The 24,630-nt window shown below is 38.8% G+C and overlaps 1 protein-coding gene across 2 annotated transcripts in view; it reads right to left on the bottom strand.

Moving 5' to 3' along the window:
• Positions 1 to 1,931: 1,931 nt before the first annotated feature.
• CENPF (centromere protein F) overlaps positions 1,932 to 24,630 on the bottom strand; it is a 47,725-nt gene continuing 25,026 nt past the window's right edge. The window contains exons 12-21 of one of the 2 annotated variants that reach the window (XM_040611722.1): positions 23,491 to 24,094; positions 16,780 to 19,621; positions 12,900 to 15,197; positions 12,198 to 12,350; positions 10,925 to 11,101; positions 10,017 to 10,178; positions 8,162 to 8,348; positions 6,996 to 7,472; positions 4,868 to 5,061; positions 1,932 to 2,399 (exon numbers count right to left, since the gene is read on the bottom strand). In XM_040611722.1, the coding sequence (XP_040467656.1) occupies positions 2,190 to 2,399; positions 4,868 to 5,061; positions 6,996 to 7,472; positions 8,162 to 8,348; positions 10,017 to 10,178; positions 10,925 to 11,101; positions 12,198 to 12,350; positions 12,900 to 15,197; positions 16,780 to 19,621; positions 23,491 to 24,094 (7,304 nt within the window). In that variant the 3' untranslated portion in view covers positions 1,932 to 2,189. Of the gene's footprint in view, positions 2,400 to 4,867; positions 5,062 to 6,995; positions 7,473 to 8,161; positions 8,349 to 10,016; positions 10,179 to 10,924; positions 11,102 to 12,197; positions 12,351 to 12,899; positions 15,198 to 16,779; positions 19,630 to 23,490; positions 24,095 to 24,630 lie in introns of both variants that reach the window. The other variant, XM_040611723.1, reaches the window with a different exon arrangement.

The following is a 24,630-nucleotide window of genomic DNA, read 5'->3' as shown; positions in this document are numbered from 1 at the left end:
TCTCCAAGTGGGACACTTTTCAAGGCATCAGATTAAAATAGAAAACCAATGAATGGGATAAATAAAACACACTTGTTTTGGTTTTTTCTATTGTCCACTACCAACACATTTTCACACCCATGCTTCTACCTTGAGAATTTTTTTAAAAAATTGCTATAATTCCACACACAATCCCTAAATAAGATACAAAATCTTATCTGAAATAATTTAACTTTTATGAGCAGCTTTGTTGGTATACTGACAGAAGATGAGGCAACCAAAATACATCCTTTAAGATGGGCCTCTTTCAATCTCCCTGGAAGATGCTGCTAGGCATAGCGCCACAAGGATTGTTTTAATTACCTAATACTTGAGCTAACAAACAACTCTAGATGTTTAAGAAAAAGCCACAAGATCTACTGATCCAGCCCCAACCATCAGCGTGCATATCTGTTTACTGAAGGATAGCTTTATATAAAGGTTTTGTTCGTTTGAACTATATGGAATGTTTCCATTTGTCTTATTCTGTTAGACTTATTTGATGAATGCTGAATTTCTTTAAAGGTCTTCCAGTTAGACTGATGAGTAGACCATTTGTTCTCAAACTGCGTTCTAACAGATAGTGCTGTAAGTAGGGCAGAATAACAGCGCATATGTGTACGTAAATAGAGAAAATGATTGCTCTGAGTGTAAAACTAACTCGACTTCAAGTAGAATCTTATCTTTGTATCATTAGATAAGCACTTGCTAACTTGGAACAAAAGTATTGTCTTTTATTTTAAGTTAAGGAATCTTTTTCAAGGAGCAGAAAACATTATTACCCACTTTCACAGAAGGAAGAAACATCTTTCTGACAGAAGAACATCATGAAAATGCCTCTCTGCTGTGCAGCTTGGAGTCTTAGGGCACTACTGCTCGTGTACAGGAGCTTGATTTTCCTAATAGCTGGCCTGGGTAGGCAAGCATAAACAATATGAATTATTGGAAAGTAACTTCTGTTCAGTTGGATAATGACAATTTAGTTGATGTCACCCTTTCCTCTTGCACAGAATTGCTCTGCTCTGCTGAGCAAGCCCAATTAAATCTTTGAAACCCAGAAGTACAAGCTTGTTGTGATGAGCTTATTTATAATGAATCATCCTAAATTCAAGTGCAGTATCATGAACCAGACCGAGTGGTTGTCTTATATTGATGATACCAGAATCTTAAATGCTATTTCCAAGCAAGTTATCTTCTTTTGGGATCTCAAATGGGATTTTTCTTGAAGGAAAAGGGGCTAACTCAGAGCATTCTATGCAGTTATTGCTTGACACCTAACCACTTGTCCAAAATACCCACTCTCATTACTTGTGATACAAAGCTGCAATGATTTTCATTTAACACGACACGTTTCAGGCCAAGCATTGTCAGGACAAAGGGTGACCTGCAGAGAATTGGCAGTCATTACTGGTATAGCAAGCACAGTTTGTTGTTATGGTGTCCTTTCTGGCCAGACACATAGTGCCCATCCCCAGCTTGCAGAGGATTACTGGTGGCTAAGAGCCATTTTGCCGAGGTAAAGATTAATGTCGTGAGACCTTCCTTCAGAGCTATGGTCAAAACCAGTACATACTGGGAAGTACAAAGAGATGGATGGGCAGATGCTTAGTTTCAGGGAAAACAGACAATCCTCTCTGGGTTTGTTGGGATCAGGTCTCATTCCCCTTTGCACAATATTATTCCATCTGGAAGGTGGGATACCAAGACACAGCGCATCAGGTCATATCTGGTTTTGTGTTTGGTTTTGCACTTACTAATGAAGTCATCACTTCATGTTGAATCACCCAGTCATGTTTGCCTCATTTTTCCTGGAACCTCATCTTTTTAGAGATAGGCGAGTTTAGTTTCCATTTGTAAATCAACCTTCAGTAGACAGAAAAAATGGCAACAATGAACTACACAGCAACATGTAGCCCACTTTTTCCATGGTTTAATTTTTTAACAGATTTGTGAAGAATTATTTACAGATAATACTACAGAAGAACAATTATAGCTGTTCCTTCATTATCATTCGACAAGTTTGAGTGACTATTGATATTAGGAAATATTCAAGAGCAAGCTCCGCAGAACCCAGGTATTGTTGAAATGGTGCCCCTCCAGATAGTTCTCATATTTATTTCACAAGCTGTTTTTTGTCAGTTATTCCGAGTTGTGATTAAATCCACACAGATTTACTGCATCTTACAATTTTCTCTTTGCTCATCTCGCTCAGGTAGTCCTTGTTCATTCAGAGAATTTTTGGCTTTGTGCACCATATGACTCTCCCCAGTATTATCAGAGACAGTTTTTGTGGACTGCTTATACAGGCAAAGTGGTGACCTTGAAGTAGATTTCATTGGTGAAAAAGCTGTTACTGCTTGGGACTGCTGTGCATCGTTTACCTGTAACACAAACAAAAATGTCCTGTTTCACTGGTAATGGAAAACCATATTAGTTTTCTGTAGTGGGGCAAAAGACTTAATGCAAAAGACTAAATATTGGGAATTTGCAAAAAACCATATACATAGATACTGAAAACAGAAAAAAGTATCTTGAAGACATTTATCACTTTGACTATTCAATACAGTGAGGCTTGATATCAATCATTTTGGTGTGGTGTAAGATGGAATATCTGCTACACAGCCGGCAAGCTATTTGCTAGGTGCAAAAAAAAAAAAAAAGCTAAACCAGGAACAGTCTACTCTATTTGTTCACTAAGGTACCAAGTATTGCGCAGTAAAATCTGTATTTCATTTTTTCCTGTACGTATTCTGCAAACATAAGACATAGCTGTCACTTTTTTTGCTGACATCTGGACAAACCACTGCTTTCACATTTTAACTGATGTGCAGTCAAAGCACGCAGTTTAAATTCTACATTAAATTCACAGAGAAAAGTGAATAAATTTGCACATGAAAATGACAGGGCACATTTTAAACACCTTAAGAAGTTTCAACTGTTTGAAACTGGGTGCCTGAAATGAAGTACATATAAGTACCTGTCAAAGAAGGGGAAACGAGGCTTATTTCACTGCTAAAATAAGACATACCATTTACTGTATTAATACAAAGCATGAAACAACATGTGTTGATGGTTTCAACAAACAATGAAACGATATTATGAGCAAATCCTCCAGAAACTCCCAGGTGTACATCATCTCGAAATAAAACAAATACATATATCCAGCAATGTCCAAGAGACAAGGGCACAAATTCCTAGAACTGATGACTTCTGCACATTTACACTCAGGGTGGGGGGTAGGGTGGGGAGAACAACCCTGAAACCTTAATTTCTCCCATACAGATGAAGGTAAGGAGTAGCCTGTCCTTATGCCTTGACAACACAAGCTTAGGCAAAGAGAAGGAAAAATTGGGAAAGCCCTCCCCAAGCTAAAACCAGTTTATTATGATTACTTGTCATTTGCTATAACCTTGACCATAGTCAGTGAGAACCATGCTGGCAGGTGATTACTGTGCAACTGTCTGCGGGCAAGGCTTCCTATCTTTTTTGCACCACTGAGTTTCTTTACAAGCAACACCCTCCATTTGCTTCTAAACTTACAGGAAAACATACATAAAAGAGTGTAAATAAAATTTATTGGCATCACTTAATGGAACAGTAATAAAACACAGACCTCCAAGGCAAGGCCTGTAAGAAGCAGCAAGTTTTGGCAAGTAGGTTAATTAACCCTTGAAACAACATACACTAATTCAGTGGATTCGCTCTCACTTCATGATACAGATTTCCTGTTGCTATAGCTCTAAACAAACTATGGCTCTGATCTGACTCACCTTCCTGTGGTGCTTTCTGGCCTCAAAACCTATACATTCACTAAGCTATGTGGCTCTTGCCTTTAACTTACTTGTGGTATCTTGCCAACATACTTGACTTGCTAACAGAAAATAACTGCATTAAACAAACAAACAAGTTGTACTCTTGCTTTATGGCTGTGCAGGAAACTCCACCAATTGCCAAGAGAAGGCTTTTGTGTAACTTGGCAAACTGGAGCAATTCTTATCTACTAGCATATTTCTATGTAGCCCTCAGGTAAAGAAGTATCAAACTATTCTCCTATTGCTCAGCTTGAGATAAAAAGGTTAAAAACTTGGGAGATTTCAGACAACAAAAGGTTTATTTCTGTCCTAAAGCTGGAACATTTTTCTATAATCTGCAAAGCATTTGCATCAGCTTAGAAAGAACGCCTTATTCTGATGTACTGTGAAATATTCAGCAGTGTGTCGTATTACTGAAAACATTTGCAAAGTTAACATAAACTTCAGTTACTACACTTTCTCTAATAAAAATCAGCTTTCAAAACCTAACTTGGTAGTATTTATTAGTTTAGATAGCCTTAAAATCTGGTCAGCACTAACATTAAAGTCTAGTTTCTTTACTGTTTACATGTTTAACAGCCTCTCAAATATCTGTAGTTACTGTACAGCGTTTCAAATCTGCAATTCCAAGAAAAGTTGTAAGCAGAAAACTTTAAGCCTCAACTCAGACTCCCAGAGTTTAATTCTTTTGCTGTTTGCTTTTTCTGAAACTTAAGAGACCACAGTATAAGGAATATCTGCTCTTTAATATCCATTACAAGAAACTGATAATACAGCTGTATTTAATTTACATTTCTCAATGGGTTTCCCTATGAAGTCGCAAATTATATCACATGAACAATATGCAGGCTGCTAGCATGGTCAAGACCTCTGTCATGTTTTACTGGTGCAGTATTTATGGTCTTATCTTCACTGTATTGCTGAGAAATGTAAAGACTGATGATATGTCCTCAAACATACGTGGCAAGACTGATACATCTAGTGAATGCATTAGTTTACCCCATGGCTTTCATACCCAGATACATTTTTTTAGCTACCTTTTGTAGTTTGCTGCCACCAGGTGTCGAACAGGAGTGTTCACCAAGATTATGTGGTACGCATTTTCGTTCATCTTGCGTAGGCAAAGGCAGTTTCTCACTCGGGGAAGCCAGATGGGGACTGCTTCTTAGATTCAGAGCGGTTCTACGTAAAATGTAAGGACTAACCTTTCCAGTGGGGATATCAGCAAACCCTGAAAAATAAGCAGCTTCTATTAAAAACAGGTAAATTACGCTGTCTCAAACAGATCTTCTCTTTCTTCACAACAGGGATAAAAATAGCTGATTAAAAAATATACAATTTGTTCTATTGAATAAAATGGATGAAAAAGATTGCTGAACAGATCTTGTGTATTCCAGAATTCATGCGCCAGCCCTGGAAGTTGTAGACAAGGTACAACAGTAATTCTGTACAATGTTTTTTACACAAGTGTTTGATCTTTACAGATACATTATCACCTGGCAAATAATTTCAGTCTGAAAATGTGCTGGTTTTACTATAATTCAATCAGAACATGATACCGTGACATCATATTTCATGTTTTTCTCTGCACAGAACTACAGTGTAATAGATTGTCTATTATCTCTCTACTTAGCCTAGTTACTGAGACATTAACTGGCACATATGTCCTCAGAACAGGTGTTTCCAGAAAAATAATAATACTGTTAAGAAAATGAAATGCAAGTAACTTAGCAATCCTGACTTCTGGGAGTGACTGCCAAAGCCGAGGAGATTCAGTGTATCTATCTTGTCCTTCAGTGATTGCAATCGCATGTATTATAAAGGGGTACTTAACAGGTCATTGAATGTACAACATATTTTTCAGGTTCTGATTTGCACTGTCTCCTCGGTTACTTTCTGCTACCACATACCCTTGCATGGAATATCAGGCTACCTAATCTCATCGCATTCACAGTAGAAAGAAACTGAAGTCTCATTAAGATGGTAATATGTTTCTGCTATGGGCAAGAGAGTTTCAACTCAGGGAATTTTAATCCATTTAATGTATTGCCAATTAATACACTTTTAATCACTGCTTCTGGTATTGAAAGAAATAAAAGCACACAAATAAGCAAACACTTGGGGAAAACACCTCTGCTTGCCTCCAGACAAATCTCCTCCCCAGTTACTGGTCTCTAGTCACCTCGCTGCATGCTACAGCTTTAGTGAGGTGATGGGAGCACAACTGATGGGGGTCAGATCCTGTTCCTTAACACAATTGCTCAGGCACGGAGGAATCCACTGGCTGTAGTCCCTCTGGGATCATACCTCGTCCTCACCCCCACTTCGGCCTCCGCCCCAGCCCAGGCTACCACCACCCCCCTCAGCCTTGTCCTCCTCAGTATGATACTTGGCTTCAGCATTACTTCTGTCCCTCTAGCCCCAGCACTGTTTTTCCTTCACCTTTCACTACCCTTTCTTACTCACATTTTCACAGAGACACAGCAAACACCTCTGACTGGTTCCATTTTGGCACATGGTTTTGTCCTTTGAAGCAGCTGGTCCCAACCACGTCTGGCACCAGGCAGCCCTGACATCCTTCCTCAGAGTCCCCCTGCAGCCCTCACCACCGCCCACGTGCCAGCTATTGGCTGCCTCTTTGAGCTCGTAAGGAGTCCTACTGAAAGAACTGCGGGGCTGTGGAGGGAGCAAACATGACTCCGTCACAAAACAGTACTCTAGCGCTCCAGTCTTGTTGCCTTTAAGATTAGATTCATTCCACATCCATTCTCCTGTAAGTTTCAGTGAATAGGTCAAATAATGCTTTTAAGAAGACTGCCTCTAGTTATTGTCAGCAAAACTTTGTTGCCGTTACATATCGTATGCTTAGCCTCTAACACATGCATTACCATGAACCACAAAATTGTGGCTGCCAAAAGCATCTAACTCTTAGCAGAACGGTAGTTGTTCAACCAACATAAATGTACGATGCTGGTCTAATGCCACAGCTCCACAAATGCTAACTTGGCAGATCTTCCATTGACTACTTTCACCTTCCATTGTCACCAAAAACATTTGGACAGTCACCTGCTCACCCAGAGTAAAACTAATGCAGCAAAACAAAAGAGAAAACCACAAACCTGCTAGGCTTAGGGAATGTTTGCCTTTATAAAATGCTATAAATACCTTTTTTCACTACTTCTGGAAGCCCATCTGCCTCGTTGTCTGTGTTCTCCTGATCCAGCAGATTTCGACAGAGACCATCTTTCCTTTTTTTTTTAGATGAAGTCTCTGGCACAGGGGATCTTGGTTCTCCATTATCATTCCTTTTGTCTTCATATCTGTGCCTTTTACTTGAAAGCTTAGTAATACCTTCATCTGACCTCAGCTCTTTGACAGATTGATTGCTCACTGTTAATGAGTTAACAGAATTCAGCAAAGGAGTGCTGACAACATCACTTGTCAGCCGTTTCAGCTGAGCATTCAACAAATTGACTTGTGTTTTTAGCATCTCATTTTCTTCCTCTAGTTTATAATATTTAACAATTAGAGAGCAGTATTTCTCCAAGTTCTCATTTGCTTCTCTGGTTTTCACTTCCATAGATTCCTGTAATTCTTCCAGTTTAAACTTACTTTCTTCTCTAATGGTATTTGCATCAGCACCTTTCAGCAAAGCAAGATAGCATTATTCATATAACTGACATAAAATGCATATATAAGAATTTATAACACAATGGTCACACATCTTTAATTATACATGTTCTGTAACCATGCAACTGTTAAAAAAAAGTGGCAGTATTTATAACAAAATCTGTAATGTGTTAGACATAATAACATATTTGCTAAAACATGCAAAATTTGAAAAAAATCATTGCCCAGTGCATGGGCAAACATTTTTCCTGTCATTTTGTAACTTCCGAACACTCAAGTTTGTATCCCTAACTTACTTGAAGTATCATTTACAATACAGTGCATCTCATGGAGTTAGCCAAAATATAAAGTATGAAGCATAATCAGAGGAGAAGGCTTGCTGGAAAATGAGAAAAGAACTTGTACACAAATTTTAGTTACTAATAAAAACACTCCCCTTCTCCCTTGAGACACTTTAACCACAAAATTGTAATATTTAAGATATAAATTCATAATCCAGTTGCCTCTGATACTTCAAGAAAAAGAGGATTAACTAGATTTTGAAAACATTTTACACATTTGCAGTTGTACTTTTTTATACTCAGCTAAGAACAGTGTTCTGTCTTAGAGCTGCATATGCGAATGGAAATTTTGGGGAAAAATAGTTTTACAAACAAATACACTGCTAAGAAAGCATTAAGATTGAATCTAGATCCAGTTACCTTCCTTCTTATGCTCAGACATAGTTAGATTTTTCTTCTTTAATAGTTCATCACGTTCAGCTAGTTGTTTCTGCAACATTTCCTTTTCCTGTTCCATCTGCTTAGAGGATTTCATCCACAGCTGCACTTTACTGTGGGCAAATTCATTTTCTTTCTTCAGTTGAACTATGATGTTAATATTATCAGCCTACAAAATAAGAAATGTAGTTATTGCACCAGAAACATAATTCTTCCACTTAAACATTACAGTGTCAAATAGAAGCTTAACTGTTACGCTATTCTAGCTGTAGAGAACGGTTGCAATGTATACTTGATTCTGTACAATCTCATTATTGCAGGTCCTTTACTGCAGGAAACATGAAAGTCCTCTTGCTAGATAGGTACATACAGGCAATTAACTCAGCAGAAAACAAGAATTTAAACACCAATAAGGAAGATTTACTGTCTTCTAAACATTCATAATTTGTTAGTATATCTGATTACTGATGTCAAGTCTGGCATCCTACCTATGAGAAAGCTGTATGAACTCCACAGCAGTTGTCCTTTTTTTCCACCTGTTAGCACTTCACTGACATGGCATAAGAAAGTGCTGCTTTTCAGGTAACAGATTTCAAACCAATACTCTAAATTTTAAAGCGCTCTCTCCCAGTCTAGGTCGTCTAAGTCTCCTTTATTCTTCTTTTCAACCCTAACGCATCTTATTAGCACAGAGGCAAGATAACACAGGTCTGCTTTGCACTCTAAATTCCAGCTCAAAAATGCTACTTTGAGCAGCAGCAGATCATTCCTTTCTATGTACTTCCACTCTCCTGGGCTGCCTGCTCTTCTGGTCTGGTACCATCAACCTGTGTGCAAATACCATGCAGGGAGCACAGCTGGAAGCCTTGTACACTACATTTACACTATCATGGGTACTATTTTCTGTCACTAGCACATATCCTATAGTACCATATCATTGGACTACTGGTATTAAACAAATTAACACCAGAGTGGGAGGCCCTTTGGAATAAAGAACTGTTGACCAAGATGAACATATTGCAATTCAGTGTTTACTTGCAAGTTAATTGAATTGACTGTGTTCCTTCAAGAGTGCACTCAGAGATATTCACTCCTGAAGTGAGAGTACAGAGTTGGAGCCAGTAATCAATAACAGACAGAAGTTGAACAAAAAAAAAAAAACACACCAACCAAAATAAAACCAACAAAGAACCCCCCCCCCAAAAAAGTAGATGAGAAAAATTCAAGGGAAATTAATACAGAAATTCAGCTATATGACAGTTAAACTTCACTTGTGCTACTAGAAAGCAAACCAAGCACATTTAGAACTGTTCCCAGCTATCAGTTGTTCACAGGATGTGGAGCTCGTATTCTATCACCACTAAGAACAGTTCTGTCATAATTGTAATGAGAATTCAATATAAAGTGAAATTGATACTCTCAAGAACCACAAGCAGCGCATTCAAGCCTAATGCTTAAGACAAAACACGGTATTTTTTATCATCAAAGTAATTCACAAACAAAACAAGGGCACTGCAAAGTCTCTTTTGAGTGTATTCTAACTACATGGTAACCCAGTTGCAACATTCAGTGTAGACAACAGACAGCTGTGTTTAGTATCACATAAACCAACTCAAGGTGATCTCAGTCCTGGCATACCTAGCAGGATTTTTCTAAGGTAGATCTCAACAGTAACAATGTTTCCTCCATGCTCTATATACTCACTCATTAGTGAAACAAAGACTGTATCAAAGTCAAGCCAAACCTCTGGAGCACTGATTCCCAATGCTACATTTATTTTATGACACAGTGCCTTGGGTCCCATATAATTGGCAATGCTTAAATATGTTTTACTTACCTTAGTTTTTAGGAGTTCTCCTAAGGTTTGATTAGCCTCTTTAAGGGAATTATTTAGTTCTTCTTTATTTGACTTCAAATGCTCAATTTCCATTTTTTGTGAGCTGATAAAGTGCTCCAGTGAATTCATCTTTTCTTGACAGACCTCAATTGCTATTTCATTCTAGAGAAAAAAAATGTGCCTAATTACTATGATACTAAAGAGGATATTGACTTGTATTTTAAAGATGCATTTAAGAGCATATCACAGCCCACAGGAATTATACAGCAAATTTGCTTGGTATGTTTTGAGGAGTCTAAGACTGAAAGAGCAATTTGTCTCAAGTGTACATTTTGAATACCAGAATCATGCCTCTAAGAAGTCTGCCATTAGAATGCCCTTATATTTTACTATAACTTGCTCTTAAATTTACTTTTTATTCACAAGAATATAAGTTATTAAGAAATAATTACAGTAAATTGTTTGCCTGTGTCCTACTGCCCTCAAGTACATATTCACTGACAAATATTTCTGCAGAAAAGACAATGGCCCCTTGTATACAGCATGGCTGACAAATGCATTTCCAACAAATTTGTCCTTATATCCTGAAGTGGTTAATCTTTCTTCCTCATTCCTAACAAATGAACCATTTACTGAACTAAAACATGCTGTTGTTTTCCCTTTTTCAAATGTATGGTCCCAGATAAATGATACAACACTTACCAAGTTCAGAGGCAAATTTACCTTTCACTGCTTGCTATGCAGAAAAAAAAAGTAACACTTACCGAGTTCCAAGGTAAATATATAGAGAGTTTGGAAATATTGTTAGCAAAACCAATTTCTCTTGCAATATAATCAGCAAAATCTTTTAAGATATGTAGAATTTAATCAAAAACTTCCAGCATCATTTTTCCCATTTTCTAGTTTACCTTTTGGTTTGCTTCTGTCAGAGCATCCTGGTGGTCTTTCTCTGCTTGAAGTAGTCTGTCTTTGTATTCTGATATTTCTCTTTTCAGTTCACTTTCTTTTTCTTGTAGCTCTTTCTGGACCATTTCCAAACTCTTGGTCAGTTCATTTTTTTCTGACATAGTTAGATGCAGCTGAATCTGTAAACAGTAATAGCACACTCTTTGGTATTTAGAATTTTCTCAATGGAGAAACAATTGACCCATTAAACTATTTGACTTTACATCTGAAACGTCTTTGAATTTCCAAGAACTTGGTAAATAAGAAGTATTTAACAGTGGCTAAAGACACCATAATCACAAAATGGAACATCTGAACACAAGAGGCAGGACAGAAGACAATGGAGGGTCTTCTAAAAAAAAAAAAAACCCAACCAAAAAGCGTTATGATCTGAGGGGTATGCTGAGTGCAAGTTTGCCAACACTTATACCCACCAGCACTGCCAAAATCAAAGCTCAACCCCTCCAAACATTGTTCCCTCTGAGAGTGACTTGACAGGTTAAGGGTCGCTTTCCACACCCTCTTTAAGATGGCAAAACTTTCTAAGCACTTTCATTTTGATCCACTTTCATAACTGTACGGTTTGAACAGCTGGCCTGTATTTCCATACAGGATTTCTGAGAGCTGCAGAAATCTCTTTTCCCACTAAAAATCCTCAACACCACAACAGAAACAAGACCCTGGTTATAAAATTTTGTAAAAATTGAGTAGGTCAGAAGACCACTTCAGCTGGTTTAAACACATAATACTGCTCACAAATCAGACCCACAGTCATCTAGACAGTTAAAGCAGCCTCTAAGAACTAAATACAAACATATTAAATATAAAGACTTTAAAATTGTTTCTTCCTTGACTTTGTCCAGAAAGAACTTCAACACTACTGAAACACTGAAAGTAGTTTAGTTTTAAAATAAACTTGAGAAATGCTACATTTTTTATCTAACATCCTCAGCCTGATGATTGAATCCCTGCAGTAGAGAGAATTTCTTGGTACTGAAAGATTTCTAGACGCCCACCAGGGGCCTTTATGCCAAGAAAACATAGTTTTGATAGAAGGAAGAGAGGGGAAAAAATTATTAACTAAATATTCTATCTCTGAAGAGAACATGACATTTTCGGAAATTTGGAAGCAAAAACCTCCAATAATGTACACTAGTACAGCTCCCTTGAGCAGCCTCCACATGTTTACTATATTTGAGCATCTGGCCTTGAAATACTACACATAGAGTAACTAACTTTGCTCTTTTCTGAACGTTCTTGAATAAGTTGTATTTCTTCAGCAAGCTTGTTTCTTTCTGTAGTAGATTCTTCCTGTAATTTGGAAATCTTCCGTTCAGTATCACTTAGCTTGACTTGCAGCTCAGTACAACTTTCAGTCAGTTCATTTACCTGAAATTAAATTTTCCAGAATTATTTTTAATACATATGTCATGACCTCCAAAGACTATTCTTACATGCAAAAAACCTGGTTTTACGATGGGTTATTTTATTCCCTTATCTAGTCTAACTCCAAGCAAGAGTCACAACAGGCTGATGCTGTTTTTACATGGCAAGTGTCCAATTGTTTCACTTTCTTCTGAGCTCCCAACATACTTATTCTCGATATAAAAACTCACTCACCCAATACTAATTTGTCCTTCCTCTTTCTTCTACAGGAAAGAGGAAACTGCCCTGCACTATTTGATTACTTAAACTTCTATGCCTACTTTCAAGCAACCTTTCCATTCATCCTACACAAAACAAGGTTGTGCTTTCCAGCTCTGTAACTTCAAACTCAGGATTGCATGGAAAACATGATTTTATAAATAGGATGCTTACTGTAAAAGTCTGAGGTTAAAGTTATTTTAAGATATCATTTATTAAGGAAGTGATAAGCGCAGAGGACATTTTATCCTCACTCCTAAAAAGGGAACTGTACCCTGATGAAAATGGTATTACCTTTTTACATAAAGTGCTATTTTCAGAAAGTGTAGATTCCAACTCCTTCTCAAGGTCCTTATAAGACGCTTTTAGAACATTCAGGATATCTGGAAAGGTTTCATTATCAGGAAGGTGTTGCTCCTTCAGCTTCAGCTCAGCAGTCAAATTCTGCAGCCTTTTTCTTTCCTGCTGCCAGCATTCATGCTCATGGTGCATGCGTGCCAGCTGTAAAGACAGCTCCTCTGTTTCTTTCACCTGCTTTTGAAGAGCACCATTCTCCTGCACTTTTTCATTGAGTTTTTGTTTACAATCCATCAGTTCTTGAAGAAGTACTTCCCTTGTTTGATCCAATTTGATATTTTCATTTTTTATTTCCCGACATTCCTGTAACAGTATTGTTTTATCTTGCTCAAGACAAGCTACTTGATTAATCAAGACTTTCTCTTTTGTTCTAGCATCTGCTTCCTCCTTGCAAGAAAACGCTAATTTCTCGCTTATATCTTTGAGCTTAGATTTCAGCAGCACCACACTATTTTCAAACTCATCCTTGATTTGCATCTTTTCTTCCTCCTTTTCTTCTAACAGTTTTGCTGTAGTCAGTTTCAAAGACTCTAGCTCAAGGATTCTTTCTTGCTTTTCTTTTAAATCTTTAGCCAAACTCTCTTTTTCTGACGTGAGAACATCAATTTGTAAGTTGAAACACTTCAGCTTTTCAGTCATCTCTTCCACCTCCAATTTTAATGTTTCTGCCTCTGCTTTAGCAGTCTCCAACTGAATAATTACATCTTCTAGATTTTTCTCTGACATCTCCAGTTCTCTTTCAAACCTCTCTATTTTATCCTGAAGAAAGTCAGCTTTCCGTTCGCTCTCTTTCAGCTTTTCAGCAGTGTGGTGTTTTTTCTTCTCATCGGATTCAATTTTTACTTTCAGCTTCTCAATTCCATGTCGCAATTGGTCTACTTCTTTCTGTGCTGAGTTGAGTCTAGCAGCAAGTTCACTTTTTTCTGTTAACAAGCCTTCCAAAGATCTGGAAAGCTTTGAATTTTCCATTTCTGATGAACTTAATTTACTTTGCATCATTTCCAGCTCTCTTAAAATCAGCTCTTTCTCCTTCTTCAAGTCTGCTGCTTCATTTTGGAGTTTTCCTTTTTCTAAGGCGAGGGACACAGCATCATTTTCCACACTTTGCAGCTTCTGCAGAAGATCATCTTTTTCATTTGATAATTGATTTACAGCAGATTTTGCAGTTTCCAGCAGATTTCTTTGTGTCCTCACTTCACCCTCTAACCTGTTAATGAATTCAGTAGAATCTACCTTAGCTGACTCTAGCTCTTTTAATTTCTCTTGTAGCTTCTGATACTTCTGATCCAGTTCTTTTTTATTTTCAGACAACATACTCAGTTCTTGGCCAATATGGTTTTTCTCAGCTGTGACTGAAACAAGGTGCTCTTGAAAGCCAGAAATAGTTTTCAGGTTGATTTCCCTCTCCCTTTCTAAATGCTGACATTTTGCCTGAAGCACCTCAATATCATGCTGTATGAACAAGGCATGGTTCTCAGTATTAACTTGCTCAGATTTTGGACTCCTCTGTTCATTTTCAGCTGCAAGAAATTCTTTATGACAATTTCTCTCAGTCAGTTCTACATCATTCAGTGTGTCATCTGCATTAGACAACCTAACTTTATGTATCTCCAGCTCAGACATTACATTCTCCGATTCGTTTTCTAATGAGACTGCTCTAGGAGATAATTGCTGCTTATTGACAGAGACAGATTCCAGCTTTTCCTTTATGTCACAGTTTTCTTCCTCAACAACTACAGTAGCCTCCTCCAGTTCTGCAAAATCTGGGCTCTTCAGAGTTAATTGTGGGTTCTGAAAATTCAGCTCTGAGTTTAATTGCTCAGTTTTCATTAGTAAATCCACATGTTTATCGCTTTCTTCTGCCTCATAGATCAGCTTCATATTTTCAGCAGTCTGTTGTTTTGCTGCCTCCTGCACAGCTTCAGTGATTATTTGATTTTCAAAGAAATCCCCTGCACTCAAAAGCATACTACCATTGGAAAATGGCAATGCACTGGCATGGTCTGAAGGGCTGGCTATTTTTCCTGGCATATTTTTACACTCATGTTCTCCAGAAATCTCAGTATAACCTTCCATTAATCTTGCTTCAGCAGTCTCAGTTACATTTTCACACACAGAGGTATCTCCTACAGCTTTTTTCTCAATGGGGATTAGTTTCGGTTTATTGCTTTTTAGCGCTGAGTTTTCAATGGGCATTTCCAATTGATAAGGAATATCGCTTTCTTGTTGAGTGTTCTGCAAGGGTTAAGAATCAATCCGTTAAAAAAAGGAAAATAAGAAGTATATAAGAAAAAAACAAGGCGAGTTTAAAAAGTTTTCTTAAACTAGTAAAGCTCCTCCTCTTACGTGAAATAAATAGATAGCATCATTCTCTACTTCAGAATCTGCCTTCTCATGGAAAGGATTTACATTTATTTATAGACACATGCATCTTGGGCCAAAAGGTTTTCTAGATACTAAGTGAAATTTCAGCCACATTTACTGAAAGATTAAGTGCAAAGTTATCACCTCCGTATTGTGGGAAAATAGGTGTATACATGACAAAGTGAAAAATTATTAGTATCACTAGTAGGGGAAAGGTTTACTGCACATCTTCTATTAGACATCAGAGAATCTTCAAGGGACACAAGTTCAAATCTCCAAACAATCCCTTTTCCAAATCACCACTCTGTCAGAGGCAGGCTTACATTTGGCACCACCTGATGCTCTCATTCAAAACAATAAAAATGAGTAACTTCAAAACCTGAGGACTCCAAAAAAGAACTGGGTCTGAAGGCAGCACCTGAATGATCTGCACTGAGCACTTCATCTTACAAAAGCTCCAGCTATCCGTGGTAAGGAACAGTACTTCTTTCTTCAGTGTCTATGTATCAGTGTGAATGCTTTATGTGAATTGCAAGCAATACATACTAGTAATACTTTCTTCTCTGCAAGGACCAGTTACTCAGTGTTGCACAGTTGCCCAAAATCTAAGGCTTCAACATGCTCTGACAGAGAGCAGTGTTCAACTTTAATTTCTGAGTCTCCGTTGACTGGGCACTAGAGGCCACTTGCACAGGACTTAATGGTCAGAACTGGAACTGTCAGAAGTAGAAAATGCACCTGTTAGATTTATTTAAGGGAAGTTAGTCTAATACACTGTATGCAAGAATTAAACTGGTTTTTCTCCATTCTGAGTCAAGTTTTGATTCTGCCACTCCTTATAAGGAGCAGTAAAATCTAGATTACCGGTTGCAGGCCACCTACAGCACTGACAAAAAAAAAAAAAAAAAAAAAAGACAGAGCTGACTCCCAAATTTCTTATTCCCTTAGATATTTTGAAGGAATTCAGCAGAGCAGCTAATTTTCATTTCAACCTATCAGCTCATTCTGTTCTGATGATGATGATACTGGAAGGAATTAAGAGGTGTGGAAGCAGTCCCAGTTTGCTTGTCCCGTGAAGGGACAAGGGAAGCATGTGCATCTTTAACCAACTGCATTCAATCAGAGAACTAAGCTTGCAGATACCGCAGTGCATGCACACCCACTAACAAAGCAGGATCCACCCTAACAGAAGGAAAAACCAGGAAAGCAGTGCAAAGTATTACACAACTTTAATAGACTAAAGTTGTTGGGTTTGTCATCATTTGTTATTTCTCACAATCCCTGCGATACATAAACCAGAACAAGGTACAAATTATTTTCCTACTTTCTCTAAAGAACAGTACCATTTCTGTGGGACACAATTTTAAACATATCTAATTTCAAAATTTAAATTTGGCTTACCATAAATGAAAGGGTTGACATAAAACTGATTTGCATAGCAGCAATTACTTACATTTTCAGTGTCTGTGCAGAGCAGTGAATAAGAACTTAAATCAAGGACTTGTAGTTGGAGTCTTGCTGCTTCCAGCTCTAAAGACAGATTCTCAGTTTGTTTTTTTTCTGCTGCCAGTTTGCACTCCATCTCCACAGTCACATTATTCAATTTCTGCTGCCATTCTTCCTTGTCAAATAGATTTTGCTGTTTGAGATTATCTATTTCTTTTCTTTCAGAAAGTATAATTCGTTTCAGCTCTTCTATTTCCTCATTTTTCATATTCTCTTGAATGTGAAATTGGTCTTCCAGCACCTTGATGGCCTTCTCATATGTCTGACACAGCAGCTGAAGTTCTTCAGGTGTTCTCTCTTTGTTAGATTTTCTAGGAATAACACTCCTGGGCTCTCTAACAGAGTCCAGTTTGTGATCATTATGACAATTTTCAACCAAAACTTTTGTTGCACCTTCTGGAATTATTTCTGCAGAATTGTTCAGCCAATTCGTTTCCTCTGTCCGTTTGCACGTACCACTGTTATAAGAATCAAGCACCTCACTCACATTCATAAGACAGAGGCTTTCAAAAAGATCTGAAGAAGAAATTGTGGACTTAGTTTCATCTAATTTGGACAGTGTGTCATTTTGGCTAGAAGATAGCAGCACTTTCAGAGAATCTAGATGAGCATTGCTCAGACTCGTTGACAACGCAGAATTTTCTGCCTTCAGTATTTCAATACAAGACCGTAGCTCAGATATCTTTGAGCTCATACTGCAGTGCTGTTCATATAGCTTCATGTAGTCATCCTGGAAAGACGAAAGCTTCTCTCTTACTTCAGCAAAGTGTAGTTTAACTTCTTTGCTGGACAATTTTAAATCTTCATAGTCAGAACTGGGCTCAGTACTGCATTCTTTAAGTCTGAAGGACATTTCCTCATTATCAAAATACATTCTCAAATCGCTGTTATCACTTTCATCCATAAGTTCGTCAGGAAAAATAGATTTACCCACTTGCAAATTTTTATCTGCATTCATTATGTTCTCTTTCTCTGTCACTTTATTAACACCTGTGATGCCATTGGGTTTTGAGTCTTTAAATCCAGAGGCTACTGCAACGTTCTCACCCTGCAACGCCTCACACATTTTCTCGAGCTTGCTCAGATTGTTTGTCACTACCTGCAAGGATGATGCCAGCAAGACTGATGAATAACTTTCATCCATTCTTCTTTTGCCACAATTTGGGGAAACGTTGTCATAATTATACTCCAATGAGTGGCCATCTTCATCTAATGCTGTAAGGAGAGAATCTGAAGTTTTCAATTCTTTAACAGACAGCAGTTCTTGCTGCAGTCTTTCTTTCTCTCTCACACTTTTCTCAAGTTCTGCTTCCACACCTTTCAAAGCAGTCTCCAGTTGCATCACTTCTAACTTGTAGTTCTCTAGAGAGAGCTCTCTATCCTCAAAATCCATTTGAAGAAGCTCAAGTTTAACTTTGTATTTATTCAGCTCAGCATCTTTTTCTTCCATCGACTTCCTCAGCTCTTCTGAATGGATTCTCTGTTCACAACTAACATCACAGATTAGAGCTTCACTTTTTGTTTCTAGCTCCTTCCCCAACTGCTCCTTGTCATGAAATACAATTCCACATTTCTCTTGCATTGTATTTTGTGTCACCCCGACATTTAACATTTCATGTCTTAAACAGTCAAGCTCCATAGAGGGCACATGTTGGATACTGGAAAATTCTGACTGCAGTTGCTGAAGTTCTTGAACCAAATCTTTTTTTATTTCTTCTGAGGCTATTAGTTTACATAAGATATCTTTGTTCTCACTAAACACCTGCTTCTCTTCTTCTAATTTTGCTTTCTTTTCCTCAGTTGTCTGCTCTCTCAGAATGCTTATCACATTTGCGTTTTCTTCTTCCACTGATTTATATTTTGCTTGCAAAACTTTAAGCTCTTCTTTGATTTCTTCAGTTTTTGATTCAAGACATTGTCTTTCCTCCTTGTGTCTTTCAGACATTTCAGAAATGATTTCTTCTCTTTCCTTTAAACTATCAGAAATACTTTTATTTGCTTCCAGTAAAGTTATTTGTTCTTGCTCTAAAGCTCTGCTTAAATCCTTAAGGGCTGCATTTTCTTCAGTAAGTTCCTCAATTTTTTTGCTATATGAGCAAATCATTGAAGACATGTCCTCCTTCTCTGAATCCCATGTTCCAGACATAAGCTTCAGCTCTCTTACTGAATCCTCAAGCAATTTATTATTGATCTTTAAATCCTGAAGCTCAGCTTGTTGGTTTTCTAATCGTTCATTCAGAGTTTGCAGTTGCATGTCCTTTTCCTCACAAATAGCTGAAGTTTTTTCAACTAATTTCTGACGTGCTGAAATATCTGCTTGCAAGTTACTAATATGCTGTTTAGTTTCTGCCACGAAGTTTTCATGCATCTGTTCTATGTTAAATAATCTTTCTTCTGTTTCACCCTTTATTTGCAGCAAGTCTTCATACTGCTGCTGCTGATTTGAATTCTGCTGCTTTTGAGCCAACAAGGAAATCTCAAGAGAAGAGATCTGATCTTGTAAAATGGCGAGATCCTTAGTTTCCCCTACTTCTGGAAGAGCTCTTGAGCATCCATGATCCTCAGCAATGGAGTTATTTGCTGCAAGTTGCATATTATCTAAAACAGTTTTATCCTGACCATTTTGTAAATTAACTTCTCCATCTTCTGTCACTTCTGAAGTATCTTTTGCTTTTACAAGACAACAGATTTTTTCATGTTCACCAAGCAGGTCATGGTAACATTGCTCCCTTTGCAGTCCTTCACTTGCTGCTACCTGTAACATTTCTTCTAATTCACCAACTTGGTTGGTAAGCTGCAGGAGCGGTCTGCAAACTGGGACCATGCGCGGCAGTCAGTTAGCTGAGGGGAATTTGCTCGAGCTTGTCTAGACAACAATTAACATGATGAGGCATGTTTGCAGAGCACAGGGGGGTGGGGGGCGGATGGCGCCAAGGATGGCGCCAAGGAAAGATAACACCTTGCTGTTAATTGATGGCAGCTAACCACCAATCGGGGATTGCCTAGTATGCAAGGCTTAGCTTCAAGAACCAATTAGTTTCAAACGCGCAGCTTCTGAAAGTGTATAAAACCTCGTGCTTCTGTACAATAAATTGACATTTGCTTGCATCAAGCTGCGTCCCGTCTCTTCATTCGCCGCAAATTGGTGACCCCGACGTGATGCGTTTAAGGATCTGACGTGAAGGGCTCTCGAATCGCCTATCTGAGCGACATGCAGCGAATCCCACAGAACTTTGAATGATCTGCTGAAAGGAAGCCGGAGCCGGCAGAAATCCCTCCGGAGTTGAGAGGTGAGCTGTGGGAAATCCGTAATGGGGAATCAGGGTTCATCCCCAGAAAGAGACGTATATGGACTCATGAAGGGCCTTCTAGTCAGATCAGGGAGTCCGTGCCTCAGTCTCCTCAAATGGTGACCCCTATGGTGGTGTTCCGAAGCCTTGGAAGAATAAGGACGGAAAAAAGACAGCTCGTGGAAAAGGGCTGCGTTCCGGAGGAGACGGCTTGGCTGAACGATCGTCTTGCTGTCTGGACCAGGCGGACAACCTAAACCCCGAGGATAACACCTGTATTCATCGAGACAGGTGAGCAGCCAAGAAACTTTAGAGACTTTGAAAGAATGAAAGTGTGCACATACAGCAGCCAATTGTATGATGCTGCCGCGGAGGGGAGCTCCGTGTCGGGAATGCATTTAGCATCTTGGTGGCAAATTCTGACTACTCTTTGCCAAGTGTGGACTAATTCTACTAACGGTGCTAAACCAGAGGAAGCTGTAAATTCCACCGACAGCACGACTCTTCTCAAGACACAGTCAGCGATGGCGATTCTGTCCACACCTCCTCTGCCTCCAAAGCTTCTGTCACTGATTGCAGCGACCCTCACAACACAGGACCAAGCACGGGAACAGGACAACTCGGACAATGATTTTATTGACACTGATAAACCTTTTGATCCAGGTCCTATAGATCTGGAAAAGGAGCTAGACCTTTCCCCCACCCCCTTGTCTCTCCTGATGCATTGATTGTATTTTTGGGGAGGGTGAAAGGGAGTCTGAGGGATTGGTGGCAGGAATGCAAGTGGGAAACACTTCAGTGATGGGTTTTGGGAGTCGCTATGGCATGTTCAGTATTTTGTCAGACAAATCAACCTGCAGAGTGGCAGCCTGTGCAATACGAGGCTGTTAAAGAGTTAAGCAAAGCAGTGCGGGAAGGGAGGATTCATAATACATTTGCTATGTCCCTTCTTGAAGTGATGGCAGAGCCTTATACACTCACACTGCATGATTGGAAGTCATTGCTTTGTATGGTACTAACTGATACAGTATATGATGTGGTTATTTGATTTTTGTGAGCTATGTGTAGTGGCCTTGATTGAAAACCTTAATCGGGGAATTGCTGTTAACTATGAGCAGTTGGCTGGAGAAAATTAACTGTGCCGATTCTGTGACTCAGGCAAGGTATCCCAGGGACAACTCTTTGCAAATGAATGAGATGGCTATTAAGGCAGTCGGGATGCGGGAGTCTTGCCACAGTCTTGCAGGGTCCTAGAGAGTCACTAACTTTAATACTAACTTGATTGATTGGCTTCAGAATATTTTGCAACAAGTCGAACATCAGGAAGCTCAAGGGATGCTTTTAAAACAACTAGCTGTGATAATGTCAATGAAAATTGTAAACGGGCAGCTTTCACAATCGCAACCCCAACATGTGTCAAATGATTGTAACGCAGAACTCACAGCAGACTGTAATTCTCAGGCTGAGTTCTGGAATGCAGCATAACAGATTTTTGCTTCTCTAATCTCTTCTGTAAGAATAGTACACGCTCTTAACTTGCTTAGTAAATTAGGCTGCTGGCTTGCTAAACAAAGTAATACTACAAATAATATTTTTTTTTCTGGCTTATTAACAGATGTTGATTCTGTCCATCATATGTTGCTACAGAACCAAGTTGGTATTGATTTTTATTATTAGCACAGGGACACAAGTGTGAAGACTTTGATAGGATGTGTTACGTGAATCTGAGTGACCACTGTGAATTAATTTACAAAAGTATACAAAACTCAAAAGCCTTAAAACAAAGATCTGCAACAGAGCCAGGGGCGGGATGCCTTTGGTCTCTTCTCACGGCTGGGAAACTTTGGGCCATGACTCAAAAGTATTACAGGATTTATTATAATTATCTTTAACCACCTTAGTGACGTTTGCCTTAGGTCTCCCATGCTTTTTTTTTCTGTATCCAGTGTTTAGTTGATTGTAACATAAAGCAGGTCATGGTCACCCAGCTACATACACACTTTGCCTCCTTGCAACTAACAAGCAAAAAAGGGGAGGATAGAGAATGTCTGAGGAGATATACAGGAGAGAAAACTGGAGAATATTTGACCTAACAAGAGATGAGAGAACAGCTAGGTGTTGTGAAGGAGAATAGGAAAGATAAACATGGTTATCTAGTGTTTAATGGGTGTCTGCACGCTTGTAGAGATATATAGCTACGTAACTGCATGAATGATTCCTGCCCTGAGCCTGGTGGAGCATACAGCTGCGGTTTGGGTCCGGGCTCAGAGATGTAAATAGGGGCTTCTCTGTTATGGTAAAAGTGTTTCTCTTTGCATAAAAAAAGAGAGGGAATGAAGGGAATGACCCCAGAGGTATGTTCAGAGAAGGCACACTATGTTTCGAACTTTTTGACTGAACCAGTTCTTGTTTAGTGTGCCCTTCCACCTATGTATAATGTTAATCCAAAAGAAGATGATACTGTTTACACTTTGAATGTCGATCATTGTCTTTCTGTAGATGCTATATGTAGTAGGAGGCTATGATGGGAACGTGTCGCAGCGGTTCTTCTCTTATCCGGAGTAACAGCAGGGAAAGCATTAGAGTTAAATCACCTTGTTTGGTAGGCAGTTAAGAATGTGAGTTAAAATTGCCACTGCTTTTTGTTGTTGGTTCAAGGACATGGCTGTGAGGATTCTGATGGTATGTGCTGCGTGGATTTTAGGCGCCCCATTGCAGCAACATGTTATCAAAATCTGAGAAAATTTCAGCCTTTTTTGGCATCCATTCATTCAATTTGCAGTATTGTTTGCTATTGCCTTGGTTGCTGTCATGTTTGCAAGGGCCCTGCAGAACATGGCAAACCTGGCACTAGCTGCTCAAAAACAAAAAGGGGAAATTGTAAAATTGTACGGAACAAAGACAGTGGGTTATTTTGACATTGATAATACGTCTTAGTTGGTTTTTTATTGGTTCTATTACTTATACCTTGTTTTTACTTGTTCGGTTTCAAAGGTTCTTTTTGTGCAACAGGAAGGGGGAGATGCAGGAGCGGTCTGCAAACTGGGACCATGCGCGGCAGTCAGTTAGCTGAGGGGAATTTGCTCGAGCTTGTCTAGACAACAATTAACATGATGAGGCATGTTTGCAGAGCACAGGGGGGTGGGGGGCGGATGGCGCCAAGGATGGCGCCAAGGAAAGATAACACCTTGCTGTTAATTGATGGCAGCTAACCACCAATCGGGGATTGCCTAGTATGCAAGGCTTAGCTTCAAGAACCAATTAGTTTCAAACGCGCAGCTTCTGAAAGTGTATAAAACCTCGTGCTTCTGTACAATAAATTGACATTTGCTTGCATCAAGCTGCGTCCCGTCTCTTCATTCGCCGCAGTAAGCTGGAATATTTTACAGGACATATTTTCTATCTCTTTACAGTACTTTTTATCAGAACATTCCGCTTTCTGCTGAAGTTCATCAAAAGCCTTTTTTTGTTCTTCTAATTCTGCACTTTTACATTCCAGCATGTCTTTAAGTTCTCTGATCTCTGTGCTTTTCCTGTCACTTTCAGTTTCCATCATTCTGAGTTTCTCAGTATGCTCATGATTTCTGATTTGCTGACTTTGAAGGGAACTCTCCAGGTCCTTAATATGAGCCAGCATACCTTCCTTTTCAGACTTAAATTTATTTATAAGATGATCATGTTCATTTTTCCACTGAGAAAAAGCAGCAGCCTCTTTTTGCAATTCTTCACATTCTGTTTGCTTGAATCCAAGCAGCCTCTGCAAAGCTTCTGATTCTTCCTCCATTTTACTTATTTTACAGTTTTGTTCTTTAATATAATTATCTTTTTCCTTGAGCAGGTCTCTGGTAGAATCTTGTTGCTTTTCCATGTCAGCTAAAGCACTTTTCAGCTTCTCCATCAAAAAACAGCTCTCTTGCTCTTTCAATTTCTCTTCCAGTAAGTTCAGCTCTGCTTCCTGAGCAGTATTCTTATCTATAAAAGAAAGCACCATCAAATTTTTGCCAGTCAATACTGGTAAATCTACTGCTAACTGTCTAAATGAAATATTACTGTTTATTTCTATTATTTTCATGTCCAAAGCATTACTCTCAAGTTATAACACTGGATAAAGGATTGTTTAGATCACCTTAGGCTATCAGACACTAGGTACTCATAGACCTTGTCAACTTTCCACTCTGAAGTTTCATACAAGTCTGTACTCCAAGCTGGTCGGTCCTTACTTGTCAGGTGTAACTACCTGTTGCTTCCATGTCTCACTTCCTCCAAATTTTTATATAAAAGTTGGGGGGGGTTCTGTTTGGTTGTTGGGTTGTTTGTTTTTTTTTTTTAAACAGGACAGGTGTCATTCCAGTAGGAGACCTTCTCGTGGGTCACTCATACTCCATTTCTGCCAAAGATTATCTAAGTCTATACAGTCATTTTCTATAATTGTTGTAATTGTTTCCTTGCCTTGATAGGAACAGACTAAGAATCACGAAGGATAAGTACGGGGCAGGCAGGGGGAAAAG

This window comes from Falco naumanni, chromosome 12 (assembly GCF_017639655.2).
Source record: "Falco naumanni isolate bFalNau1 chromosome 12, bFalNau1.pat, whole genome shotgun sequence".
Lineage (NCBI taxonomy): Eukaryota > Metazoa > Chordata > Aves > Falconiformes > Falconidae > Falco > Falco naumanni.
This window is presented reverse-complemented; position numbering and strand designations above follow the sequence as displayed.